The 24,921-nt window shown below is 41.8% G+C and overlaps 1 protein-coding gene across 3 annotated transcripts; it reads left to right on the top strand.

Annotated features, from left to right (window-relative positions):
* On the top strand, window positions 1-23,329 carry LOC148326238 (rho GTPase-activating protein 12-like). 3 transcript variants are annotated; one of them, XM_088311702.1, is made up of 18 exons: window positions 1-244; window positions 1,851-2,674; window positions 12,092-12,352; window positions 12,852-13,058; window positions 13,219-13,299; window positions 13,581-13,709; window positions 14,705-14,779; window positions 16,222-16,283; window positions 16,362-16,443; window positions 16,529-16,630; window positions 16,834-16,932; window positions 17,559-17,661; window positions 17,842-17,961; window positions 19,337-19,435; window positions 19,553-19,630; window positions 19,701-19,835; window positions 20,520-20,625; window positions 21,717-23,329. In XM_088311702.1, the coding sequence occupies exons 2-18, from the start codon at window positions 1,913-1,915 to the stop codon at window positions 21,889-21,891; spliced, it is 2,676 nt and encodes an 891-aa protein (XP_088167828.1). In that variant the 5' UTR covers window positions 1-244; window positions 1,851-1,912; the 3' UTR covers window positions 21,892-23,329. The 3 variants fall into 3 exon arrangements, with proteins under 3 accessions (XP_088167828.1, XP_088167830.1, XP_088167829.1); XM_088311704.1 differs by lacking the exon at window positions 12,852-13,058 and having other exon boundaries at window positions 2-244; XM_088311703.1 differs by lacking the exon at window positions 14,705-14,779 and having other exon boundaries at window positions 4-244.
* Window positions 23,330-24,921: the final 1,592 nt, after the last annotated feature.

Genomic DNA, 24,921 nt, shown 5'->3' with positions numbered 1-24,921 from the left:
TCACCATACGTCACCTCGTCGGAGTGACAGAATGCTGCACTCGAGACAATTTTACACAGTGGAAGGTGGCGAGCAGTTGAGCAACTTGTGGCGGACAGGAAGTGACTCATTTTCGGCATAAGGACTTGACCAAGTGGACGGCTTCTTAATCCACGCTCACAGTCACCTGGATGAAGTTGACTGGAATTTAAGCACTACCACGGACCAACCACTTAGCCGGGACCACCGGGATGTTTCCCTTGAGGTAAACACTTTGACGGGACACTTTATTTCTTTTCTAAGGACGTCTTGTTAGCCGCCATGCTAATTAATTAGCCATCCTTGAATTTGTTTAACTGTTTTTTATCGATCTGTTACATGTAATTTTGATGTGACTATTTTTGGGGAAAATTGCTCTTGAGTTTTTTAACGAGCCTGACGTAGCGTAAAAGTGTCCGAAAAAGGTATCCCGGTGGCGGAAAAAGTTGGGTGGAATGTTTCAGGAAGTGTCACGATCCCGTCGGGAATGCGATAGGTTAGCTAGCAGTGTTGGGTTGATCAAAAAATAATAAAATAAATATTTTTTTAAAAAAAAACGTTTTCTGTTGCGTTTATCTCCATCATTGTGTCAGGTGGGCTGGAGGAATGTGATGTTAAATTTTATGTGGAGGTCAGAAAATGATTTAAGCAATGTTTTGGTTAATTCTTGGGTTAATTCTGTCAGGTTATATTCCACGGAACTACTAACGAACATGTCCATGTGTTGGGAGTTTTTTTTGTTTGTTTTTGGTGTATTTCATAGAGATAGACATTATGTAAAACGGCAGTCTGGTGTGTGCATCACGGTGAGTAGCCAAAGCTAATCTTTAGCGCTTGACTATCTCTGGATGAGCTTTTTTTTTTTAAACAAAATCTGAACTAAAATTAGATTTAAAAAAGACCGTTACATTCCCCCAAGAACAATAATGTCTACACTATGCAGTAAAAAGAAATGATTAAATAAAAACGACCTGATCACTGTTTTCATTATTGTGCAGCCCTTGTCTCAGGTCACATTATGGTTATAGTTACCTTGAGATGAATGAGTGCCTCATTACATCTACAAAACAATTTGATGAATAACTAGTTTTGAAATGAGAGGCCAATAAAAAGTGTTTGTTCAAATATTACGTTTATTTTACGTTTATTGGTCACAAAAAAGTCTGGCCCCCGGGCCTCGAGTTTGACGCATGCGACCTGTAGGCAAATAATTGACTACTGATGAAGTCAATGTCAGATTACATATACGGTCACCAATCCAATATCTAGGCCCCATGAACCTTAATCGGTCTTATTTGTTGATACTTCTTGAGTATCTAGAGTCAAATACTGTATGAATAGAAGGTGCCCTTTATATTCTGTGTGTGTGTGTGTGGGTGGGTGGGTGTGTGCACGTGCGTGTATATATATACACATGGTGTCCCTGTGATTGTTGCTCAATGTGTACTTGCCTCACCTTAACAGCCGTGTGTGGTTGAGTGTGTGTGTGAGAGTAGAACAGGAAACTATGCGAGTGATCACACAAATGAGCAGCGACTTGCCCGTATCATGAGCGTAGCCGGCGTGGCAGCGTGCAAGTCCATTAGTTTTAGCGTCTAATCTCCCGTCCCCACGAGGCGTCCGCCTTCCAAGAGGATTTACGCATCTTCTTATTCACTTCCTCTCATCAGGTTACGACCATATTAGGAATGCTTAGACACCCTGGCTCTTTGTGTCTGTTGTTGTTGTTGTTGATCGTATTTCATGACCTCGAAGTCGATGCATGGAATTAAAAGTGGGTGTGTCTGGGACGCTGTTTTAAATCATTCTTTCTTCTTTCATGTTCCCATCAGCTCAACTCTGGAGGCCATGTCAGACAACGTGTAATCTAGCCCGGCGGATAGCAGGAGGCGCCATGGCGGAGCTGCCCATTGCTCCGGGCCAGGTCTACATTGAGGTGGAGTATGACTACGAGTACAAGTCCAAAGACCGACTGATCACCATCCACCAAGGAGAATGCTACATGCTAGTTCAGAAGACCAACGAAGACTGGTGGAAGGTGCGCAGGGAGGAGGGCAGCAAAGCCTTTTACGTGCCCGCCCAGTATGTCAGGGAGGTGCGCAAAGCCCTCATGCCGCCTCCCAAGCCCTTACCGCACCACCCCGTTTCCGCAGGGAACACACCGCCTCATCACCCGGTTTCCGCTGGGAGCACCCCACCTCATCACCCAGTTTCTGCTGGGAACACGCCGCCTCAGAACACTAGTGCGGTCTGGGTAAAACCGTCCAATCTGGATTTGGCCCTGCAGGACTCCTCCAATGCGAACCCAGACAGACCGGAGTCCAACCCGTTGCGTTCGCCCTCCGTTCATTCCACCTCGTCCATGCATTTGACGCCGCCCATCCAGCGGCGGGACAGTAACCGCCACCAGCACCAGCATATCCCCGGCAGCCCCACGGGGCCTGAGCGATCTTTAGCCGAAATCCTGGCCCACAGCACCGCACCCACACCTTGTCAACGAAGCAGCACACTGCCCCGCACTCGTGCGCGATCTCCGGAGTTGGTCCGGGCCCCGCTGGATGTAGACAGCCCGCCGCACTCGGCAGGCGAGGATCGGCAGACCAACGACTCGGAGTCTGGAGACGAGCTGAGCAGCAGTTCTACGGAACAGCTTCAGGTAAAGACACTTATCATCATGACTTGATATGGTTGACGGGTTAGCTCTTTTGTCCTCTCTCTGATGTGTGCACACTCACGACGGACAACGAGGCACTCTAAAGCAGCCATACTACCAAACTATCCAAAGGGAAAAGCTTTTTCTTCACTTTACGCTTATTGTTGCGTTTTTGGCTTGTATTGATTGGTTCACGTTTTGGATTAGGGATGGAATTCAGGTTAGAATTTGTCTTGGGTTTGGGTTTCACATTGGGGTTAGGGTTGACTCGATTAGTTTTGGTTAGTGTTAGGCTTTGGGTTGAGGTTAGGGCCTCACTCATTCTTTTGCTAGTTCGACTATCTCAGATTGATTTTGTTCGCAAGTCGCGCTCCATTACTGCCAGACCAAACGTATCAAACCAGAGTGGGAAAAACAAAACGTTACTGACGCAAAATGTTATAAAAGGTGCGTAAGTCTGCCCACTGCCATTGTTCCAAATTCTGCACCACAGTCATTGTTTAGAACGGACCTTACAATGTGACTTTTGATGGCATCACCCCCCCCCTCCCCACCCCCTAAATGTTTTGTTTCGTCCAGCCTCCCTGACGCTAATCTTTTCATCTTGGCGCCTCACCATTGAAAGGCAAACATACGTTTACATTTTCCTAACCTGACTTTTATGTGAACGCCACAATGGACTTCCGTCCACAAATGAACTCGAGGACGTAAACAGAAGTTTAAAGGCCAAAGAAAATGTCACTCGACGTCCTGTCTCGCGGCTGTCAGCTCCCGCATCCGTATTCATTTGGAGTCATAGTTGCTAGCAGAGGTGTCAGTTAGTTTGGTTGGTCTTTGTTTAGGGAGAGCTCTCCGACTCTTGACTTGTGGTATATTATGAATCAATCAACCTGGAACCCGCACACACTCACACAAACACGCAAGGCTTGTGGCAGCGCAGCAGCTGGTGCTCTCCTTTTGCTGTCTCTGCTTATTTTCTCCATAAAAATTCACCAGGTTCTCTCGGTCCGCCCGTCCAGTGGGAACCGAGTCGACTTTTATCAGCCCGAAGCACTGGAAAATATAACTTGGCATGTAATAGGTGACCGATATTAAAAGGATAAATAAAAAGACCCTCACGCAAAGTCATTCTCTGGATTAAAACACTGCGAGATTAGCATACATTTGCTGGAATTAAATTTGCTTTCTTTGCGAATCACTCTGGTCTAATAAAACTGTGTCTTTAGCGGCGTGTGGATTAGTCGTTCGTTAACACATTCATGGGTGGTCTTTTATCATGATAATAGAATTATTATTATTGATATGATGCTTGTTGCCTTGACTTGCTGTATACGAAAGGAAAAAAAAAAACAATTATCTCAGTGTAGCCAGCGCAGGGATCCCCTTCAAAGAAGTCTCAGAATAATCGACATTCTGCGGCGTGATTACGAGGGGATCATCTGCTCTGTCTTTGATGAGACACAAACAAGTGCGCGTGTGCGTAGGAGTCACAGTTCTTCACTTTATCGAGCTTTTCTTCTTAATCCCTACAAGCGCTTCAATTGGATGTGCGTGCGTTATTATGTCAGCAGTGCACTGCGCTCTCTCGCTCGCTCTCTCTCTCTCTCTCTTGCTCCATGTGTATGTGTGTTTATGTAATAGTAGTGTGTGAGTTGGGGGTCGCGCTTTTGCCCATGTCAGACACACACAGCGTGGTCACGGCGACAACACCCCGACGGTAGCGGACACCATCATGTACCCAGATGACAACGGCACGGTAGGTCAGACGGACGGACAGACGCGTCACCTTGACGTTTCCGAGCCAGTCGGCACTTTTCACGCACGTGATGTCAACGGTGCTTGTAGCAGCGTGGGAAGCGTTCCACATGAGAGACCGACTGCAAGGGTGGGGCTTTGAATGGAATGATCGAATGGTGCGACAACTAATCAATTATCAAATTGAATGAACTATTTCGATAATGATGAATCGTTTTACGGGCATTTGTTAAACTCAATTTTGTGCAAATCCTCAGAATATAATCTCACAACAGTATAAATAAAAGCAGATTGATTATCTTTGTGCTTGATTAAAAATGTAAACAGCCAATATCAGATTACTTACAAGCACATCTTCTTTATCGTCTGTGAAGAACGACTGGTATTGCGGCAGCTTACTGAGGCAGGACTACCGGCTCCATGTACACGTGTACTTATGTGTGTATTATACTGCCGCAAGATGGCCAAAGCACACACCGGAAGGAGCGGCACAATGTCAAATGAATTGAAACAAAAAATGTTTAATTCTGTATGACTGTAAAATGCAAAATTCGAGATGATTATTTCCTTTTTTCAAATATATATTATTAGTCGTTATTTTGGGCAAGTTTAAATTGATTCTTGCCTTTTCCAATCGTTTCATTGGGGAAGGTGATGGCCTCCAAATGAAATCACAGCTGTTTTTCACCAAAATCCAATTTGGAATTTGAATCCCCTTCTTTTCTACAAAAAGCAAATGACAAAAAAATAGATTCGTTTTACAATTCCCTCAAACCTCCCTTTTTGGGGGGATTTGATGTATTTCTCCTGATACCAAACCAGCTCTTAAGTTTTCCTCTGCATTAACTTGCATCAACTTCCACACAATCAAGAGAAATGCGGATGTCTTTCATCCAGGTCATGTGAAAAGAAGCGCTTTGACTTTTCACATTAACGTAGGCCATCATGAAGTCAGTTGTGCGAGAGACATTGTGCCAATTTATACGTTGAGAAGCAGTCGTTCATCCAAATTTTGGACATTTTTGACGCAAGGGATGTGCTTCCAAGTCACAAATATTTTGTGGAATACTTGCCTTGCCTCCCTTGTTCAAGTCGACTTGACGTATCGTACCTTTTAAAAGACAATTTTTTTTTGTTGTACCAAAAAAAAAAAAAAAAATCAATTCCAGACTTTCAATCTTTTTTTACAACACTTCTCAGACAGTTCATACACTCAAGAGAGTTATTAGATTTTTTTACTCAAGCCAGTTTCAACATTTTAGAATCGGTTATGAATGCATAAAATTAACAGATAGCCAATTGTATTGATTTGTGAAAAAAAATCTGAAATTGACCATATTTGAACAGACAGAGCCAATTTGAGCGTTCCTAAATGTCTCTCCAATGTTTTGCTTAGTTGGGCCGATTTATCTGAGCTGAATGTTGCAACCCTAACATGTCGCCGATGAATCCTCGCGAGGGACTGACTGACTCACCGGGAGTGTCCTGTGATGCTCAAAGTGATGCCGCTAAAGCGCTAGCCGCGCTAGCCACGCTACATTACATAAGGGCTGGCCGGGTGGCTCCATAATAACATTTGTTTGGACAGCTGGCCGCTGAGCCGAGCTGAGCTCCGCCTCGCGGGCAGAACAGGACTGGCGGAATGTACACAAAATACAAAGACAACAATGCGGTTCTGGAAAAGTGTTTGTTTGCTGGCTGTTATTTTCGCCTTGTAATTAGTGTGAGCAAACAGTGACAGTTGATTGAAGTCATGTTTTTGTGGAACAGCGCAAGTACTGTTTCCTGTCCTCATCTAGCATCATAGCTTTAGCGACACTCCGCTGACATGTATGTCGGAATTTGTCAATTGTTTTGAATCGCTGCCCAGACCCTAAACATTAATCACATAGAACTCAAACGGGACTTCAAACGTTTGCCTGTACAGTGAATTATAGTTTTTAATTAACGCTGCTCAAATGATTTATGGAGCCTTTCTTGCCACTAAATTTGTCCACATTTGTTCCCGGCCATCTGTACTCTCTCACCAAAAAGAGTGTGTCATTTGTCACCTTCTTCAAGACAGACCAGCTTTTCTTTGAACTTTGCACCCTAGCAAACGCTCACCGCTTAATCATTAAATGTGACCGTAAAACTCGACATAATGCGCCTAAGCTCGTTATTTATATATTTTTTAAATGTATGATTCATTTAAATTTTTGGGATTCCAATTTAGAAATGTTTTAGCTGTGTAAAAATATATTTTTACTATTTGGAATTTTTTTTTTTTTTACTTAAATTTTCAATAAATGACCAGTTTCATTTTTCACTCATTAATTTTAACTCTGATAATTGAATTCAATTTATTTTTGTATCTTCATAAATTCCATTATATTTCAATATATCAACATATAACGTGAATATAAGATAATAAATATTCATATTTAAATATATAACATATATCAAATATACTTGAATTTTTAAAAGGTGTTTATGATTTAACAAATATTTAGAATTTGTTAATTATTGCTTTTTTATTATTATTATTATTTATTTTTTTTAAATTTGTAATTTCTCTATAGTAATTCCATTTTTAAATTCCAATTTAATTTGTATCTCCAAAATGTGGAGCCTTGCCAGGAAATGCTTCTGGAATGTTCTTGTACCTTCCTCCCTTGTTCTGGTAAATCAACGAGCATAGCACGGCGTTGATTAACTCATTCAATGCCATTGACGGATATAGACGTCAAAAACTGCATTCTTTTCACCTGGCCTGCTAGTGAATGAGTTAATGACACCATCTTTTCCTGTGTGGTGACGTACAAGCCTGTTTGGATCGTTCCATTCCAGATTAGACGGCTAGATTCTTCTTCCTGATGACTCACTGTGCACATTTAACCGCCACGTTGGTCCACATTTTGCTCGGCGCTTGGGAACATGGAACCGGTCCGGTTTTGGTCTCGTTGGACTGGTTTGATCCCGGCAGGTTTTGTGTGCGCTTGCCCGAGGAAACCAAAGCCTTCAAGACCAGAAAGGCCAGTTCACGTTCTATGAATGAAGTGATGCGATTCCAAATCGGAAAAAGCGTTTTTTTTTTTTTTCCCACACCACGTGTTTGTATATTCAAGAAATCCCTCGCGATTTAAAATGATAGGTCGACAATAGTTTTTTATTCATTTATATAATTTATTTTACGTTTAACCTGAGCTGCGTTTCATGACTTATTCGGGTTATGGTTCAATATTGAAGAAATAGCGTTACAAATATGTTGTGTGACAACATGGATGTGTCATTGTATGACAACAAATTGTCGAGTTGTGAGGATGCGGTCGCCAAAAACAAGTCCAACCCGTTGTTTCGACTTCCAGCATTTACGCTGGAAAACCAAACATGACACGGCGACCAGTCGAGTGCCAAGCAGCGTACCATGCGCTAGGGCTGAACAATTTTAGGAAATAAAATGAATTGACGTCAACGTTCCCGATCCAGAGATCATCTTCTTCACCTCTATATGAAATGTCATTTGGCTTTGATTTGGAAGCATTTTCCTAATCGGCCACAGCCGCTGCGCAAGCGTGTTTGACCTTGGCAGAAACATTTGCGCACATTGTCAAGTGTAATTACAGCGCGAGTCGTCCTAATCACCTCGTCATTGTCGTCAGCGTGATGACCATGAACGCCTCTCTGCGCTAATCTGCACGAAGCGGCCAAATATTCTCTCACTCCAAAGCCCCTTTGTTAACTTAGTGCCTAAATTCCACTTTTCCTTCTGCTCAAATGTTTTTGTATGCAAAGCAGGTGTTGTCGTGTGTGATTATTTTTTTTTTTTTTTTTCTGATTACCTTTGTGTCGTGCCAGCCAGGGAACGGCGCATGCATGAATATTCATTCAGAAATGAGGACATTTTGTTGTGTTTGTTTTGTTAAGTGTGTTCATCGGGAGCTTTTGTTCGTTGCTCGTTACGTCCGCGTGTGTTCAGTTTGTCAAGTCACGACGATACTGCTGCAAAGACGAAAAGGAAATATGACCATCCAATTTGTGCGTGATCGTTCTCTGATGTCATGGATCGCAATCTTAAATAAAGATGGTGCATGGCACGCTGCTTTTTGTTATGCGAAACATTTTGCAACCAGCGACTCGAGTAAAAGCAGAACAGAGGTCAACATTTCAATGAAAATTGTTGTTGAAGCTTGATTGGTTGCACACCAAATGGCCAGCCAATGGGCTGCTTGCAGGGGGTGTGGCCAAGCGTGACGATTACGCTTTCCACGTCCAGGTCGTTACTTTATATAACTCGCGATCGCAAATCCTTTGTCGAGTAGAAGCCAGAGTGGCGTGTGCTCGCCGCTAAGTCAATCACGTTGCATTATGTGTCCGCACCTGTCCAAACGCTAACCCCTTACACCCTTACATAATCACACACACACCACAAAATTGTTCAACTACTAGTGTGTGTGCATACACTCAGCTCTGACTCTGGCATGTTTTTGCTGGATTTCAGCAATTGTCGCATAGTAGGAGAAATCAGTCTCAAGTGCTGAACTTGACACTTTTCACACCGCTCCTCAAGAGTGAAAAGGTAAACCGATACAGAATGAGGCATTGAAGGGGAGTCGTGAATTTGCTGGTTGAGAGGTTGTACCGGAGGTATATCGCAACTTCTGTTGTTTCCTCAGAAGTGAGAACACGAACGGGTCACATTTAACTCCTCGGTCTGTGACGATACCTTTCACACAGGACAGCAGCTTCCTTTGATAGATGGATTGTGTAAAAGGGGCTACACAGGCTTCCGTCCCGGCCTCTGTTCGCCATCTGACGACACCCAAAAATCCCTCAAATTCACTGGTTGACGTGGACTCCCCCGTTCTGACTCAACGCTGACTGTTTCAAGCGTTGCCTGCGTGTTTGCACAAGTGCAAGCATGCGAGTCAAAAGTATGCGAGTGCACGTTGTGTTTGCTCGACACTCCACTGCGGTATGCAGCCCGGCAGGTTTTTTTTTGTCTCACAGACAAACCAAAGAGGAAGTGGGCCAACAGATGCGGAATCCTAGCCCAACCTTCAGCAATGACTTGACAGACTTTGTTGTCACTCTGTCCCCTCCAAAGGACCCCTCGGTCAACTTCAAGTCGAGCCGAGCGACAGGGGGCTATTTAGTAAGAAGTCAAATGTTTTTCTTAATTCAGCCCTCAAAGCCAAATTGACATCGCAACATCAATTTGGGTGGACATGTCTATCATGAGCAAGCCGGCTAAAACGTCTCAACAAAACCTGAAAAAAGACATGAAGTCTTCCATTTTGTTTTGAAGCGGCCGACTTCTGGTCATTTTGCCCATTTTTCAGAGTTCCTTCCGAGACAAGTTTGCCCGGGAGATTTGGTACAATTGCTTCCAGCTTTTAACTTGATCTCTGCGACAGATGGGCCATAAATTATCCTCCAGCAACTTTCCCTGAAGGCGTCGCTTTGTCATTGCGAGCGCCGAGGTCAGGTGAACATGTTGAGCATCCCGCCACGCCTCGTCCACGCTTGCTGACCTCCATATTGATCAGCTGCTTGCGGCAGATGTCTGCCAGCAGCAGCTGCTGGCGAACATACAAACGCCATTAACGCCACCGTGGAGGTCGCCGTGTCGCCGTGCTCATTTAATGAGGCCGTAAATTGCGTGACACTTTCTCCCTTTGACCTCTTTCACACTGAACTGGTGCCAGAAATATTCGGGAACGAGAGACAAATTTACTGACGCTTCTTGATAATTAATTTTTTTGCTGCAAAAGCGCCCACTTGTGCCAAATTAGTCTTGGTTGGTCTTGATTCTTGGATTTTTTTTTTTTTTTTTACATCAAGTTTCCTTTTTGCATCCTTTTTGCCAAATTTTGTCTGTTCTGAGATTTATTTTCACCCCTCTCCTCTGAAGCACCCACTTTATACCCCTTTCACACTACACATAGGCAACATTATTATTATTAAAACGTATTAAATTGTTTAATGTTTGCTCACAAAAAGAAACCACTTAAATTGGCGTTGTTTGTGTTTAAAAAAAAAAAAAAAAAAAACTCGATGGGGTCTTGCAGCAGACCAGCGTGAAATGGGGTGCACAAGATGTTAATTGAATGGAAACCCTCGTAGGTGTGCTTTTGGGAAGTTTCCTTGCAACCTCAAGAGCAGGATGCGGTCTGGCGGTCGAAACGGGATCCCGCCGTCCTCGCTGTCTCAACGGTTGATTGACGGGCCGGACTTCCCCTTAGACGCGCACCCTCTGCATGAAATCACATGCTCGCTCGGCGCAGTGGAGTCAAGCCGAGCTCGATGGCGGTCATACGAATGAGGAGTAGTCGGCGTGCAGTCTCCATGCACGAAGAGGTAAACCATTTGAAATCATTGCGCATACCAAAAAGGCCGCGGGACGCCTCGTGCCGTTGATGACTCGGCGCCGTCAGTAGCGTCGGCGTGGAACGATGCTGATCAGTCGCCCGCCGACAAATTGACAAATTGGAGCTTTGCACACACTTGTCAGTTACGGTTCAAGACTTTTCAAATGGACTTGTTAGTCGCGGAGATGAACACCTCTGCAAGCATGCCGGAAAAAAATATTTTTCACTGGCTTGTGTAAACAGAAAGTTATGCTTCTACGCTTGACAGTCGTGATGGGAATTAAAAAAAAATTATTTACAAATTTTTGTTGAAAGCAATTGAAAACAATTACTTTTTTAAAAAATTAAATGAGACCGTTTTCTTTGGGGAAGTAATTATTTTGAAATTAATTTAAAAGAAAATTTAAAGATTTTCATTTAAAAAATGTTTATTTCCAATTTTCAAAAATTGTGTATTAATTTAAAACACTTTTTAAAAACTATATTTTTAATTTTTTTCATCTTCAATTGTTAAAAACTTCAAAAATATTTCGGTAAACTCAATCATTAGGTTTTAATTTAATGACCTTCACAATATTATTTTTTACATTTCTGAGAATACATACAGGTATCTTTAATATTTTCATATTTTCCCCATACAAAAATAATGTTAAATGAATTTATTCATTCTAACTGCTGCCCTGGTCAAACTTTTTTTTAACCTAGTGGTGTTTTTTAGATGGCAGACATGAATGAATCTTTGTGAAATCAAATGAATTGCTGCCTTGATTGAGTGAGGTCAAGTCTCACGTGACCCTAAATCTGATGCTGAAAGTTTTGACAAATGTGTTAAGACTCCACATTGGGCCATTTTGGAGCTTCTATTGCATGAGAGTATATTTTCAGTTTTGTGGCCGATGCGCGTTCCCGCCTCAGGATGCGGGCCCATCTTGCAGTTTCGCTTCCTTATTTCTACCTTATGTGGCTTCTTGCTGACTTCCTTCCTCTGTTCTTCTTTTGTCACCTCACGCAACGCAACGTAACACACTCACCGTCGCCTCCTTTCCGCATCGCCATGACCTTGAAGCGCTTTTCTTTGACCTCGAAGCGCTTTTCCATGTCCTCATGCACGGAGCAGGCTGCCCAATTTAGCTGTTAGTGATTCTTGGCTATATTTATATATATATATATATATATATATTTTTTTTTTTTTTCCCCAAACATTTATTTTGGCACAGTTTTTATTCAACTTTCATGTAACACATTTTAACGGCATCATTTGCTTACAGTTGTTACAGCTTAATGAAAATTCAAAAGTGCGTTCTTGTGTCTTCAGAGCGTGTCGTCGAACCGCGGCCGGCCGGACTCGCCCGTGTACAGCAACCTGCAGGAGCTGAAGATCACGCAGTCGGCGGCCCCCCCTCTCCCGGCCGGCGCCCCCCACCAGGTGCTGGGCGACTGGGAGTCGTACAAGGACCCGCACGGCCGCCTCTTCTACTACAACCGCTCCAGTCACGAGAGGACCTGGAAGCCGCCCCGAGCCCGGGACAGCAGCGGATCGCACGGAGACAACACCAGCGCGGGCGAAAGCAATGAGGTGAAAAGCAGAAGCTGCTTGTAATGTATAAAATGAAATCAAATGAAAAGAAAAGCGATGTTTTGTTGCCCGCAAACGCACAACAAAAGACCTGCTGTGCCACAGTGCCCCCTGGAGACCAAAACTGGAATTGCATACAATTGTTTTCTCAAATGTTGCTTTCTCTCTCTTTTTTTTCTTTGCGTTTGTACAGAGTCCCAGACATGTCATGAAAATTGTATATGACTCTCTATATAGTATTTCGCATGACACGATACCTATTCAGTGGCCAGAAATTAGCATATTGTGACCACTCAGGTTGTATTTCATGGCCACAAATTGTTACCATTATTTAGGTTTTTTTTCTTGCACGTTTCCCTTTCACGTGGCTATGACTTTATCATTGTCATATCTGGGGCTCTGTAGATGTGGGTGCATTATTTCTGGTGTCTTCCTCTTCTATTGGTGAAAAGACAACCCCCCCCCCTCCTCTTTTTTTCGTCTCTTTCTCCACGCTCAGAGCACTCCCCTGTCACTCTCGCCATCTTTCTTCCCCTTCCTGTCGCTGTCGGTGGGCCGCCTGGGGCCCCTGTGCTCGGAGGACACGTGCTTCAGTGCTTACTCCAGCTTGTCCGACAGCCAGTACGGCTCGCCGCCTCGCGGGTGGTCGGAAGGGATGGACGAGCAAGGCCACACGCTGTATGTCAGCGACTATACTAATGAGAAGGTACCCCAACTCCTTCCACGGTCTTCGGAGCTTGGCTTGGCTTTTCTTGGCTTGGCTTTGGCTGTTGGTAGAAAAGTGGCCTTCCTGATGTGACGACCCACAGCAAATGTTTGTTTCTCGCTCTAATTGTCCTTGTTCTGTTCTGTGTGTACACCAACAGTGGTTAAAACACGTAGACGAGCAGGGTCGCCCATATTACTACAGCGCAGACGGCTCCAGGTCTGAATGGGAGCTGCCAAAGGTAAATTTGCCGGAAAGTCACAAACTACTGAAAGAGTTTAGATAATACATCCCCTGAAGCTAGTTTTACTTAGCAACATGGTATTAGGAAAGTGTGTCTGTCTTGAGTTGATCCACCAAAAAAAGTCTCAAAAAGCCATGCTGTAAAAGACACCCATAAGACCGCCTAACCTTCTGCTCATTTTTCATCAATTCCATCACAGAAATTCCAAAGACTGCTTTGTGGAAATGTGTTCAATTTGAGCAAAGGCTGTAGAGTGAATCTTGCTCTATCCCCTCTAGTACAACCATTCCCCGCCACAGCACCTCGCTGACCCCACCAAGACTCGCAGTCTGGACAGGAAACACGTGGAGCCCATCGTCCTGACCAAGTGGAGACACAGCGCTTATGTTCAAGAACCCAACGATAAGGTGCGTCACGTATAAAAGACACCAAAACGCTTGTCGAAGTCAGCAATGCATCCCATTTGTTGCCTTCATCGTTGGCCGCACAGCTCAGGCATTTTGTTTGGGGAAATAAATGAAGGCTTCAGTTGTAGAGTGGTTGCTTTGCAGTGGACGCTGAAACTCAGACCGTCCCGGACAAGCTCCACTCGCTTGCATCCGTATAAGCAACAAGTCAGTTTGTGCAAGCATGTGCATGCATTACCACAGCTGTGTCTTACCTCTTTGACTAATCACCTCGCATGATTCCTACCTCCGACTTGTTGAAATCATTTAATTGTGACAATTTCATGTGGATGCCGCATTTGAGGGCACCGGGCAGAAAACACTTGGACAACAAAGGCAACCAAATTAAAAAAAAAAAAAAAAAAAAAAAAAAGAACATCAGGGTAAGCTAGTAAATGTTTTATGAGTAAGTGGCCTTCTTAAGTCTTAAAATGTCCTGCAAGTTCTTAAAAAGTCTTTAAAACGTCTTAAGATGTCCTACAAGATCTTAAATGTCTTTAAATTATCTTAATGATTTATGATGTTTTAAAAAAAAAACTTAAAAGCTCCCGCAAGGTCTTAACAAATCATAAAAAAATTTTTTTAAATGTCCTCTAAAGTCCTATAAAGTCTTAGAAAGTTCCACAAGGTCTTAAAGTAAGACCTACAATGTTTTCAAGCACCTTAATAGGTCCTAAAAGGTCATAAATGTATTTCCAAAATGTCCTTAGTCTGTTTTAAAATGACTGTGTATGTAACAGACCTTTGTGAATCTACAAATATTTTTAAAAGGAATTTAAATGTCTTACAATGTTTTAAAAGGTCCTACAAGCACTTCAAGTCTTAAAAAAAATTGCATAAAGGCAAAACTGTCCTGAAATGACTCAAAAAAGTTTTAACAGGTCCTAAAATGTCTCAAGTCATAATGACCAATGAGATCATAAAAGGTCTTAAAATGTTTGTGTTCTCCTCACTAGGACGCACTTCTGAGCCCCAAGTCCCCCACACCCGACTCTGACTCCAGCCCCTCTTCTCCAAAACGCCCCGTCTCTGTTAGTAAAAGAACAACCTCCGCGTTGTGCACCCCACGCAAGGTTCCCACATTGGTTGTATTCTTCAGATGGAAGAGAACCTTTGGGGAAACCTTTTGTGCAGGTTCTTGGAGTCACTCCAGGAGCATTTTCTTCCTTTCTCATCATTGACTTGTTTCGTGTTTGTGCTGGGATGTGGCGAGTTAAAGGCAATCAACAAGTTTGCTGGGCTACATTGGAGCTGTCAGATTTTGGTGTTCGAATCAAGCTTTGTTGGAATAGTGCAATCAGTTCCTGGAGAAAGAAGCAAGTCAAAATATTGTGTGAGAAAAAAGTCATATTTATCGGTCAATGTCAATCATAGATCCAAATTGAAGTGAATCGTATTGTATCGTAACGTTAAGGAATCAATGACATCGAAATTGAAAGGAATCAAATCATATAGAATTGTAACATAATTGGAGTGAATCGTATGTAACATAATTACTATGAGTTGTTTATGATCATAATTGGAGTCAATCATGCCGGATGACTATTTTTGTGAATTGTAATTGTTGTGAATCGTATCCGATCGCAATCGATGAATCGTATTGTAATTGTTGTGAATCGTATCCGATCGCAATCGGTGAATCGTATTGTAATTGTTGTGAATCGTATCAGATCGCAATCGGTGAATCGTATGGATCTAATCGGCGTGAACCCTCTTAATTGTGAAGAGGGAGGGAATCGTATCGCGAGGTCATCTGAGTGAATTGTATTGACTGTAACTTAATTGGAATGATAGTTGGACTGAATTGAATCCGATCGTCAGATTGTAATTAGTCACTCGTAATGTCCTAATTCGAGTAACGTAGATTGATTGTGTCGAGTGAATCGTATCGAATTGTCACTGATGATGATAACTCCATCCAAAGTGACTCGTTTACGATTGTATCAATAATTGGAGTCCAAGTCAATTAGATCGTCTTATTTGATCGGCGTCGGAGTGAATCGTAACAGAATTTGTGTGAATCGTATCACAATTGGGGTGAATCATAATTCATTTGTAGTGAACCGTATTACATCTTATGTAATAGTATCGCAATACTTGTGGTGGATGGGATGTTGTCAATGTATTGCTGCTGCTGCTTTGGGCCGACGTTGCGTTCCTTTGATCAAGCAAGCTTGCTTTTTCTTTAATTTGCCTGCTGGCGTGTGTACGCATTCGTGTCACACGTGTTGTCTTTTCGCTTCTTTCCTGAACGCAGTTCAAAGAGGAGAGCTTTTTCTTTGCAGGGCTTTGTTTGGGTGGTGGTGTTGCCACTTTTGACGTGTCCGCTGCTGTTGTTGTCGGTGGTGTTGAAATGAAGCCATCCCGCTGTGATGATCAATGCTTGTTTTTAAAACGCATGTCTAAGCTGCCCGCTTGCTCTGTTTTATCTTTTTTTTTTTTTCTTCTTCTTCTTTCTTTTCTCCGTGTTCAGCCCTCGGAAAAGTGCGGCGTGCTCAATGTGACAAAGATCACAGAGAATGGCAAGAAAGTTCGGTGAGTACAACTTTTCATTGACATTTTACGGTTTCTATTGTGCGGACTTGAGCAGCGTTTGTGGGCTATCCATCGTAGGAAGAATTGGACTTCCTCCTGGACGGTTTTACAAGGCTCCACGCTGCTCTTCGCCAAGGGCCAGGGAGGCGGCACCAGCTGGGTGCGTCAATCAAACCTTCAATAAAATCAACGGCTATCATTTTGCTGGGTGTGAGTGTCCGCTATCTTCTCTTGCATGCGCACAGTTTGGCGGCGGTCAGTCCAAACCCGAGTTCACGGTGGACCTGAAAGGCGGCTCGGTGGATTGGGCCTCCAAGGACAAATCCAGCAAGAAACATGTCATAGAGGTGGACTTCATTTGACTTTAAACTGAACTTAAAAGGGTATCAAAAAAATGTACATTTTATCGATTGTACGCAATTGTGTGCTGTCAAGTGTCAAATGAAACAGCAATTTCCTCGGCCACTCAGACAAATTTGAACAATTATTAGAAATAGGGTTGAACATGTCTTCTAATTCTTCATTGCTAATGCTTGCACCTCATCCGCAGCTGAAGACCCGACAGGGTACGGAACTGCTGATCCAGTCGGAAAACGACGTCCTCATCAGTGAGTGGTACCGAGCGCTAAGGGACACCGTCAGCAGTCCGGTAAGGACCACCAAGTACCACATTTCCACATTCCGATCTACTCAACTGCGGATGCGTCCGACACGGTTGTGAAATTCTTGATTGTTGGAAGTGCACGATATTATATTAATTAAAAAAAAAAAAAGATTAACCGGATGATTAATTGCTGAGCCAAATATCAGCATCAGGCTAAAAAAAAGCCAAAGACAATTTGACAAAATGAAAATGCATAAAAAGAATAGAGCAGAATGCTGCGTCACAGTCAAATATTCCAAAAAAGTGTCAAAAAAGAGCTGCTGCCTGTCAGCGTGAGAAAACAACCTCAAAAGGAGCATCGATGTTGAATTTTCTCTATTGAGCTGAGGAGGAAAGCAAACGTCTCAAAACTAAGCTGCATTGTTGCTTAAGCTGCAGAGCCTAAAGTTTATAGTCAAACTTGCGCGATAATTAACAGTTCGTCCTTCATTGACGTCCCTAAAAGCGAGTAAAACGTTACATTCGCTGCTTCTCGGAAAACTCCCGACTCAGCGGTTTTGTTGCATTAACTTCACTTTGCAAGCCACTGGCTTACAAAGGAGGAAAATTGTCAAAGTCGAGCGATGAATTTCGAGGTGACTCGCTGACTCGTTTTGTGTGTTTTTTTTCAGGCATGTGAGTCTGATGAAGCCATTGAAGAGGACATGCCTGAGTCACCCGGAGTAGAAAAGCAAGACAAGGAGAAAGAACGCAGAGACTCAAAGAAAGGCAGACGTACGTCTCCTTCAATGTCAAATTCTACTGCAGACGAGTTTGAGATTCTCCTGCAGGAGGCGTCTTGAAAGCAAATGTCTCCGTTTTTTGTCCAACAAGACGTTATCATGCTTGATTCCCGCCGCTTCGTCGTGGCGATAAAAAGCCGCAGTCTGATTTTGGTCTCTACTTTCTGCGCAGCCATGAAGACGTCGAGCAGCGTGGACGGGACAGACAATAAGAAGACCAAACACAAGCTGAAAAAGTTTCTGACGCGCCGGCCCACCATGCAGGCCGTCAGAGACAAAGGCTACATTAAAGGTACCGTCCCAAACGGTTTTTGTTTGGTTTATTCGCCAATAATAACTAAGCTCGATGTTTAAAACCTGAAAACATCAACCCTCTAAAGCCAGTTGCACGTAGCGTCATGATTTTAGGAGGCATGTCTATGAGTCATGTCGCAAGTAGCCCCACAAAAAAAAAAATATATATATATACTCTCAAGAATACATGCTGTAAAAGATGCAAGAAGCCAACCATTTTGGCGGCAAATTTTGATGTATTGCCATAAAACACGAAACTCAATAGCTTAATACAGTTTGGAAAATTCAGCGTGTGAAGCCAGTTTTACGTAGAAATATGGAATTTGGTAGACATTTCCATCATGGGTAGACCCACAAAAAAAGTCTCAAAAAGCCATACCCAAAAGGCATATTCCATTTTAAAGTCATTTCCGCTGTTTCCAGAGTTTTGTGAGACAAACTCCTTGATGCACTTAGCTTCATGAAATTTGGTAGCTTTTCTATCAGGAATCAACCCACAAAAAAAAAATCTCAGGATCTCACATCGCAAAAATGAACACGGAGTCTTTCCCTGTTGGTTCTAATCGCCCATTTCAGGTCGACATTTTCCGGAGACAATTTTGTCCAAGAATTTTGTCTGATTGCAACTGAATTTGGAGCATGTCTACCCGACAGATGGGCAACTTAAAACTGCCGACCGTGTAACATATTGTCAGTGAGTTTCGGAGGAGCGTGACGGTGAACTTTGATGACTCACTATAAAACTCCAAATAATTATGTAGTAACTCAGTTCATTTTTAAACAGATTCAATCCTTGAAGTCAGTTTGGACTCAGTAGCATAATATTTGCTCGGCTTGTCTATCCTGAGTCGACCCACAAAAAAAGCCCCCAGAAGCCATGCTGGAAAGGAACATCGGAAGTCCGCTATTAAAAGTTCCAAACGGCCACTTTAGGCTCACGTTGGCAATTTCCGGAAGTCAAGTCTGCATTCATAATTAATCATCACATTTATGGAAATTCAGCCCCTCAAGCAAGTTTCGTCAAATTTGGAATGCACGTCGACCATGATTACAGGCCGTAAACTGAACAGGAAGTCTGTCGTTTTGGTTCAAATCGGACATTTTAGGCTCCTTTTTGGCTTTTAGCAGCAGTCCTTCAAAGATTGCTTAAAAATTTGTACCGCAGACAACTAGAGGGACAGACAACATAAAATTGTAAATTGAGTTTTCGTCATTGCGTGTGGGCGGAGCCTGACGGCCACGTTTGATCATTCGCCAGAAGACGGGAAAGGCGAAAAGTCAAGTCGGCAAGGGGAAGAGTTAGCCCAAACTTGAGTCAAACAAAAACATTTTTGTGAATGTTTTTCATCCAGACAGTATTTGTGTGTGCACAGATCAGGTATTTGGATGCGGCCTGTCCAGCCTGTGCCAGCGGGAGAACAGCACGGTGCCCTCCTTTGTCAGGATGTGCATGGAGCACGTGGAAAGTAACGGTGCGTCCCGCGGCGCCACCTGTCTGACGACACGCCGCGCAATCCTTTTCATATATATAAATATTTTTTTTCACTCTTCTTCCTATCTTTTTTACTTTTTGGGGGGGGTTCCGGCAGGTCTGCACATCGACGGCCTCTATAGGGTCAGCGGGAACTTGGCCCTCATCCAGAAGCTGCGCTTTGCTGTCAATCACGGTGAGTCCCCCGTGTTGTTGTTTTTCGCAGCTATTTATTTATTTCTGGCTGTTGCCGTGGCGGCGCACAGATGAAAAGGTGAGCCTGTCTGACGGCAAGTGGGAGGATATCCACGTGACCACCGGAGCCCTGAAGATGTTCTTCAGGGAGCTTCCCGAGCCGCTCTTCACCTACACGCTCTTCCACGACTTTGTCGGCGCCATCAGTGAGTGCTCGTCTCCAGAAATACGCAATTCATAGTGTAGATTTCACGTATAACGATATTTCTAAAAATGTCAGCATGTTTTCCACATGGCTCTTCATTTTTTTTTTTTTTTTTTTTAAGTGTTTTTCAGGTTTTACATACGTTTAATTTATTTTTTTAAAAATGTTTTGTGACCAAGTATTTTCTTCACATGTGGATACTTTTTATATTTTAATTTATGTTCATTATTATTAATTTTATTTTATTTTTTATTTACATGGATTAATAGTAATTTTTAGAATCCTTTTTTAAAAATAATTTCACTCATATTTTACCTTTTTTTTTATTTTATTTTTTTTGCACGTCGCTCAAATTGTATTTATTTATTTATTTTACAGTGTATTTATCCTTATAGTTTTTTTGCTATGAATTTTTTTATGATCCAATAATTCTTAGACTGTTGCTCTTGGACCTAATTGAGCAATTTTATTTGAGTCAATGTGAAATGCTTTTTACTTGACTTGAATTTCATTTCATTTCCTTGCGTTGCGCTCAAGAGCTGCCCTCCAATTAAGATTTACGAGACCAGAGAGAGTCAACGCAATCATTATCACAACATTTGCAATCATTACGCAAGCCTTTGCCTTTGTCTTCACCCCCCGGTCACTGTCAGTCACTGATGATCTTTTCATTCTCAACTCGCAGAGATTCCAGACTACAAGCAGCGGGTGCACGCCATTAAAGAACTCGTCCGACAGCTGCCCGAGCCCAACCACGACACCATGCAGGCCCTCTTCAAGCACCTCCGCAAGTACGGAAATTGATATGCAATTTGTTCATGAACATGCACCGTGGGCTTTTGATTGATTTAACTGACGATTTTACTGATTTGCACGGCTTGAAAACGTATTCATATAAAAATGTAATCTGTAAAAATGTTAATTAGCGCAATGCTCCCACACCTAGGGTGGTCGTGGTTAGTTGTGATGATGCAACATCATCGATGTGAATTTTTAAAAGAAAAATTCTTTTCACCAATATTGAATGGCTATAAAACCTTAGCAATGCGCTCAGCCGCCAAGTATGCATAACGCTCTCAAAGCACTTGCATTTGTTGACAAATCAGTTTTGAAGGCTTCATTGACTCAGTGGAGAGCCGCTCGCCACGGGCTTGGAGCGTGGGAATCACCTGTTGCGATAAATCCATATTTGGTAGGTCGCCTGCTATTGTCTTGGAAATACACCTTTCTTTTTCTTCTTGGCCTTCGGCTCCCGTGTTGAATCCTCACTGGGTCTTTTTCCCCATTGCAAAGAAACACTTTGCAAACACATCAGTTGTAGCTTGTGGTTTTAATATTAGCATTACGCGGTCGAGACGATTAGCATCTGAGAGAAACCTGTCACTTGTCAAAAAATTTTTAGCCTTGGATTATGAATAAACTTGAATTACTTCAAGTGTTTTTTTTGTTTTTTTTTCTTATCTGGTGGTTGGGGACGACTGCATGAGAGGAAGCTCTCAATGGTTTTTATAAAAATAGTTTAATACGTTTACAGAATACGTTTATGTATTTTTAATGTTTAACAGTTTTTAAATTTCTTTACATTTTTGATTGCTTTTAAAATTGTTCCCCATGACAAATAATGGAAATAAAAATGTTTTAGGCTGACGATGAATAAATTTGCCGCCGCCACGAAACCTTTTCAAAGCGGTTGTGGCAATCTTTTCACTGCAAGTTAACCGAATTTAAATATGAAGACACCAAAACATCACACAGGATCTTTTTTTTTTATGTATTCTCCCCACAACTGGTCAAAACTTCCAAATTGTACCACACCAACTTGAACGCTTCCAAACATCCATCGATGAAAATGTCTCCGTTCTCTTCGGTGTGGCGTGTTCAGGGTGATCGAGCATGGCGAAGAGAACCGCATGACCAACCAGAGCGTGGCCATCGTGTTCGGCCCGACGTTGCTGCGGCCCGAGACGGAGACGTGGAACATGGCGGTCCATATGGTCTACCAGAACCAGATTGTGGAGCTCATCCTGCTGGAGTACGACAACCTGTTTGGAAGGTAGACAACGGCCAGGAGCGCCGGCGATCTGACGACACCAAAACCACTCTTCGCACTTTGGACTAACTTTCCTGACACTGGATTCTAACGTAAAAAAAATAACACAAACCTGCCGAGACCAAGAGAATTGCTCATTGTGGATCCGAGACGAACTTTTAAAGGAACAAAAAAGGCAACGCATCTTATTTACTGGAGGAACTCTTTCACCTAATGGAGCCACCAAAATTAAACGCATATCAAGCCAATTAAAGAAATCATAAAACATTTATTAAAATGTGCAGTAATTCATTTATTTAATTGTTAAATCTATTTTTTTTCCCTTGACCACTTTATTTCATGCCATTGTCATTTAATTTCTTCACATTTTTTGTGATTTAATGACATGTCTTTGATTTTATTCATGACGTGTCTGTGGTGCACCACAATTGTGGTTTGTTTTTTTTTGGGGCGATCTGATTGGTTGAATTTAAAACCAAAGCTTCATGACGATTTAAAAGGACACGCAATGATTATGTCATTAAATTTAAAATGCTACTGAAACTGATAGATTTCATTAGATGGCTTTTAAAATAAATACAAAATTTGAAATTCCAGGAGCTAATGCAATTAAAACATGCAATCAATTTAAAAAAAAATGCCATAAGAATAAATAAAAGCTTCATTCAATAAAACAAGATAAATACAATTACCATTAAATAATGCCATAGAAATCTAAATTGGTTAAATCATTTAAAATTCCATTAAATAACATATCGGTATCATGAAATAGTCATAAAAAAAAAATTAGATGGCAAGAAATGGTCATGAAATATATACGTACGTGTATGAAAAAATGTTACAATATCACTAATGAACAATGCGATCAATTATTTCACATTTTCAATACATAAATTTATCATGTTCAATTTAATTGGCTTTTTATGTGTCTGTTTAAAAACACTCCATCCATCATCTCTTTATCTGATGATTATGTTCTATTTTCCTTTCTTTTCTTTTCTTTTTTTTTTTTAATCCGTTAACAAAAGCGCTTAATGAATCACCTTTCATGGGAATTCCTGCCTCACTTGTCCATTTTAACTTCAAAACACTTCTCCGAATTTGTTTGTACAGTTTTTGTGCATGTGGGAGTGGGAATTTGACACTTGTATTGTACAGAGAATTCAAATATGAAAATAAGAATTATAATGCCTAAGGTGTTTGAAAAAAAAAAACAAAAACGTAAAACCAGACCAAGAAAGCAATCGTGATCACTCAGCGACGACGTCAACGTTTTAGCTGTCGGGTCAAAGGATGATTGTGACATCATTAATTGTGACATTATTAAACGTGTCATCGCAATAAAGTGCTCTTGGCTCCATTAAACTGCAATAAAAGATCTGGAAAAAGATAATCTGCAGTTTCACTTCATCCCATCCAATAAAATTGGGGAGAAACGATGCAAATCAAGGCTCATGAAATCTTTTGTCATCTAAAATACAGGAAAATTTCTACAAAGTGCCCCGAAAGATTTTGGGAAAATGCAGTTTCACTTGTCTACCAAATTTCAAGTTGCTATTTCTATCATGACTAGACCCACAAAATATTTCAAGTGCCATGCCCTAAACGACCCAGCAAATCTGCCAATTTGGTTTCAAGAAGACATTCTCGGATACTTTTCGCCAAATCGGAAACCTGAAGAAAGTCTTTTAGTTTGTATTTATTCATTTTAATTTTCCATATTAAGTTGTCATTGTTACTTTTTTCCACCAATTCCTCGACATACATTTAAAAGTACGAAAAGTTGAAAACAATTTTTAACACTTGTATGAAACGTTTATCATGAGGTTGACAGTTCGACCCTCAAAATGATCATTCCCTTTTTTTCTAACTGGAAACATTGTTGGTACAGTATATCGCAAAACTTCATAAAGACAAACATTCAGCTTTTCATTGTCATTTTAAGGTATTTAGGTATTTATAATTTTTTTTTAAAATGGCCTATTTCCTAATCTTGACGCGTAAACGCAAACTTAGCTTCCAAATCAAGAAGATTAGCGCTGTTAGCTTAGCCGCCGACTCACTCAAGCTGTGACTTTTAAAGTTTGACTTTTAAAATAACTACTTTAGAGCTTTTATTATTGTTTTTGCTGCATTTTTCCCCCATTTTACGACGGCGATATGAAGTTGTTTAATAACTCGTTTATTTTTACAGGCCGACCGATGAGAGAGGAAAGCATCTCGAGGTTTTTACTCTAATCACAATTAACACTTTGAACCGGCGAGTGGCAACACAACAGCGTCAGCGTTTGTTCATTAGCACTAAAAAAGCAAACAGATGACGCTCGAATGCTTTTATGATTTTTTTGTCTTTGCCGAGGTCATGCCGGCCGAGATTAAATGCTAACCATATTCCGCAGCTAATTACTCCTAAAGGAGTTTGCTGACCCGCTGCTATTTAACACTACGCCCGTGCTGGAGAAATTAAAAAAGAGAAATTAAAAAGTGTTGGAAAGGTTAAACGGAAAAAAAAGATTGAGAATCTTCACAGAATAATTTTTGAGGGGGAAGGTGAGTGTGCAAGCTCTCAAATAGCTCGTTAGCCCTTTGAACCAGCAGTCAGCCAAGCGAGCCAAGCAGCGGCTCGGCTTCATTAGCGCTGCTAGTCGGCAACGCGGCTAATTTCCACGCTCGGCTGTTGGGATTTCTCAGTACGCAAAGTCAGAAGGAGCTGCTAACAATGACCTCTGAATTGAAGCCAAAAAATGTTTGTCTTTACATTTCATTCAATTATGTTATTACTCTCCTTTTATAAATGATTATATATAATAATATTCCGTGATAAAAAAAATTTCTGTATTATTGATCAATTAATTCCATCTTATTAATTTTAAATGAATTATTTTATTACAAAGGGCTGGCACATTTCAATTTGGCGTGAATACTTTTTCCCAGTGGCCAAGACTGTATAATTTCCACTAACAACCCAGGTTACACCTCCCGACATACAAAGAACTTTTAGTTGAGATGCATCGCCTTTGTGATCTCTATTTTACTT

The sequence above is a fragment of the Idiotropiscis lumnitzeri genome, chromosome 12 (assembly GCF_059441095.1).
Source record: "Idiotropiscis lumnitzeri isolate Australia: NSW breed Sydney's pygmy pipehorse chromosome 12, RoL_Ilum_1.0, whole genome shotgun sequence".
NCBI lineage: Eukaryota > Metazoa > Chordata > Actinopteri > Syngnathiformes > Syngnathidae > Idiotropiscis > Idiotropiscis lumnitzeri.
This window is presented reverse-complemented; position numbering and strand designations above follow the sequence as displayed.

What these genes read in the sequence shown, in the direction of transcription:
- LOC148326238 (XM_088311702.1), top strand. Translation starts at nt 1,913, where the DNA reads ATGGCGGAGCTGCCCATTGCTCCGGGCCAGGTCTACATTGAGGTGGAG. An exon ending in AGACAAAGGCTACATTAAAG is followed by an intron (nt 17,962 to 19,336) that starts GTACCGTCCCAA and finishes GTGTGTGCACAG; the next exon opens with ATCAGGTATTTGGATGCGGC. An exon ending in CTCTTCAAGCACCTCCGCAA is followed by an intron (nt 20,626 to 21,716) that starts GTACGGAAATTG and finishes TGGCGTGTTCAG; the next exon opens with GGTGATCGAGCATGGCGAAG.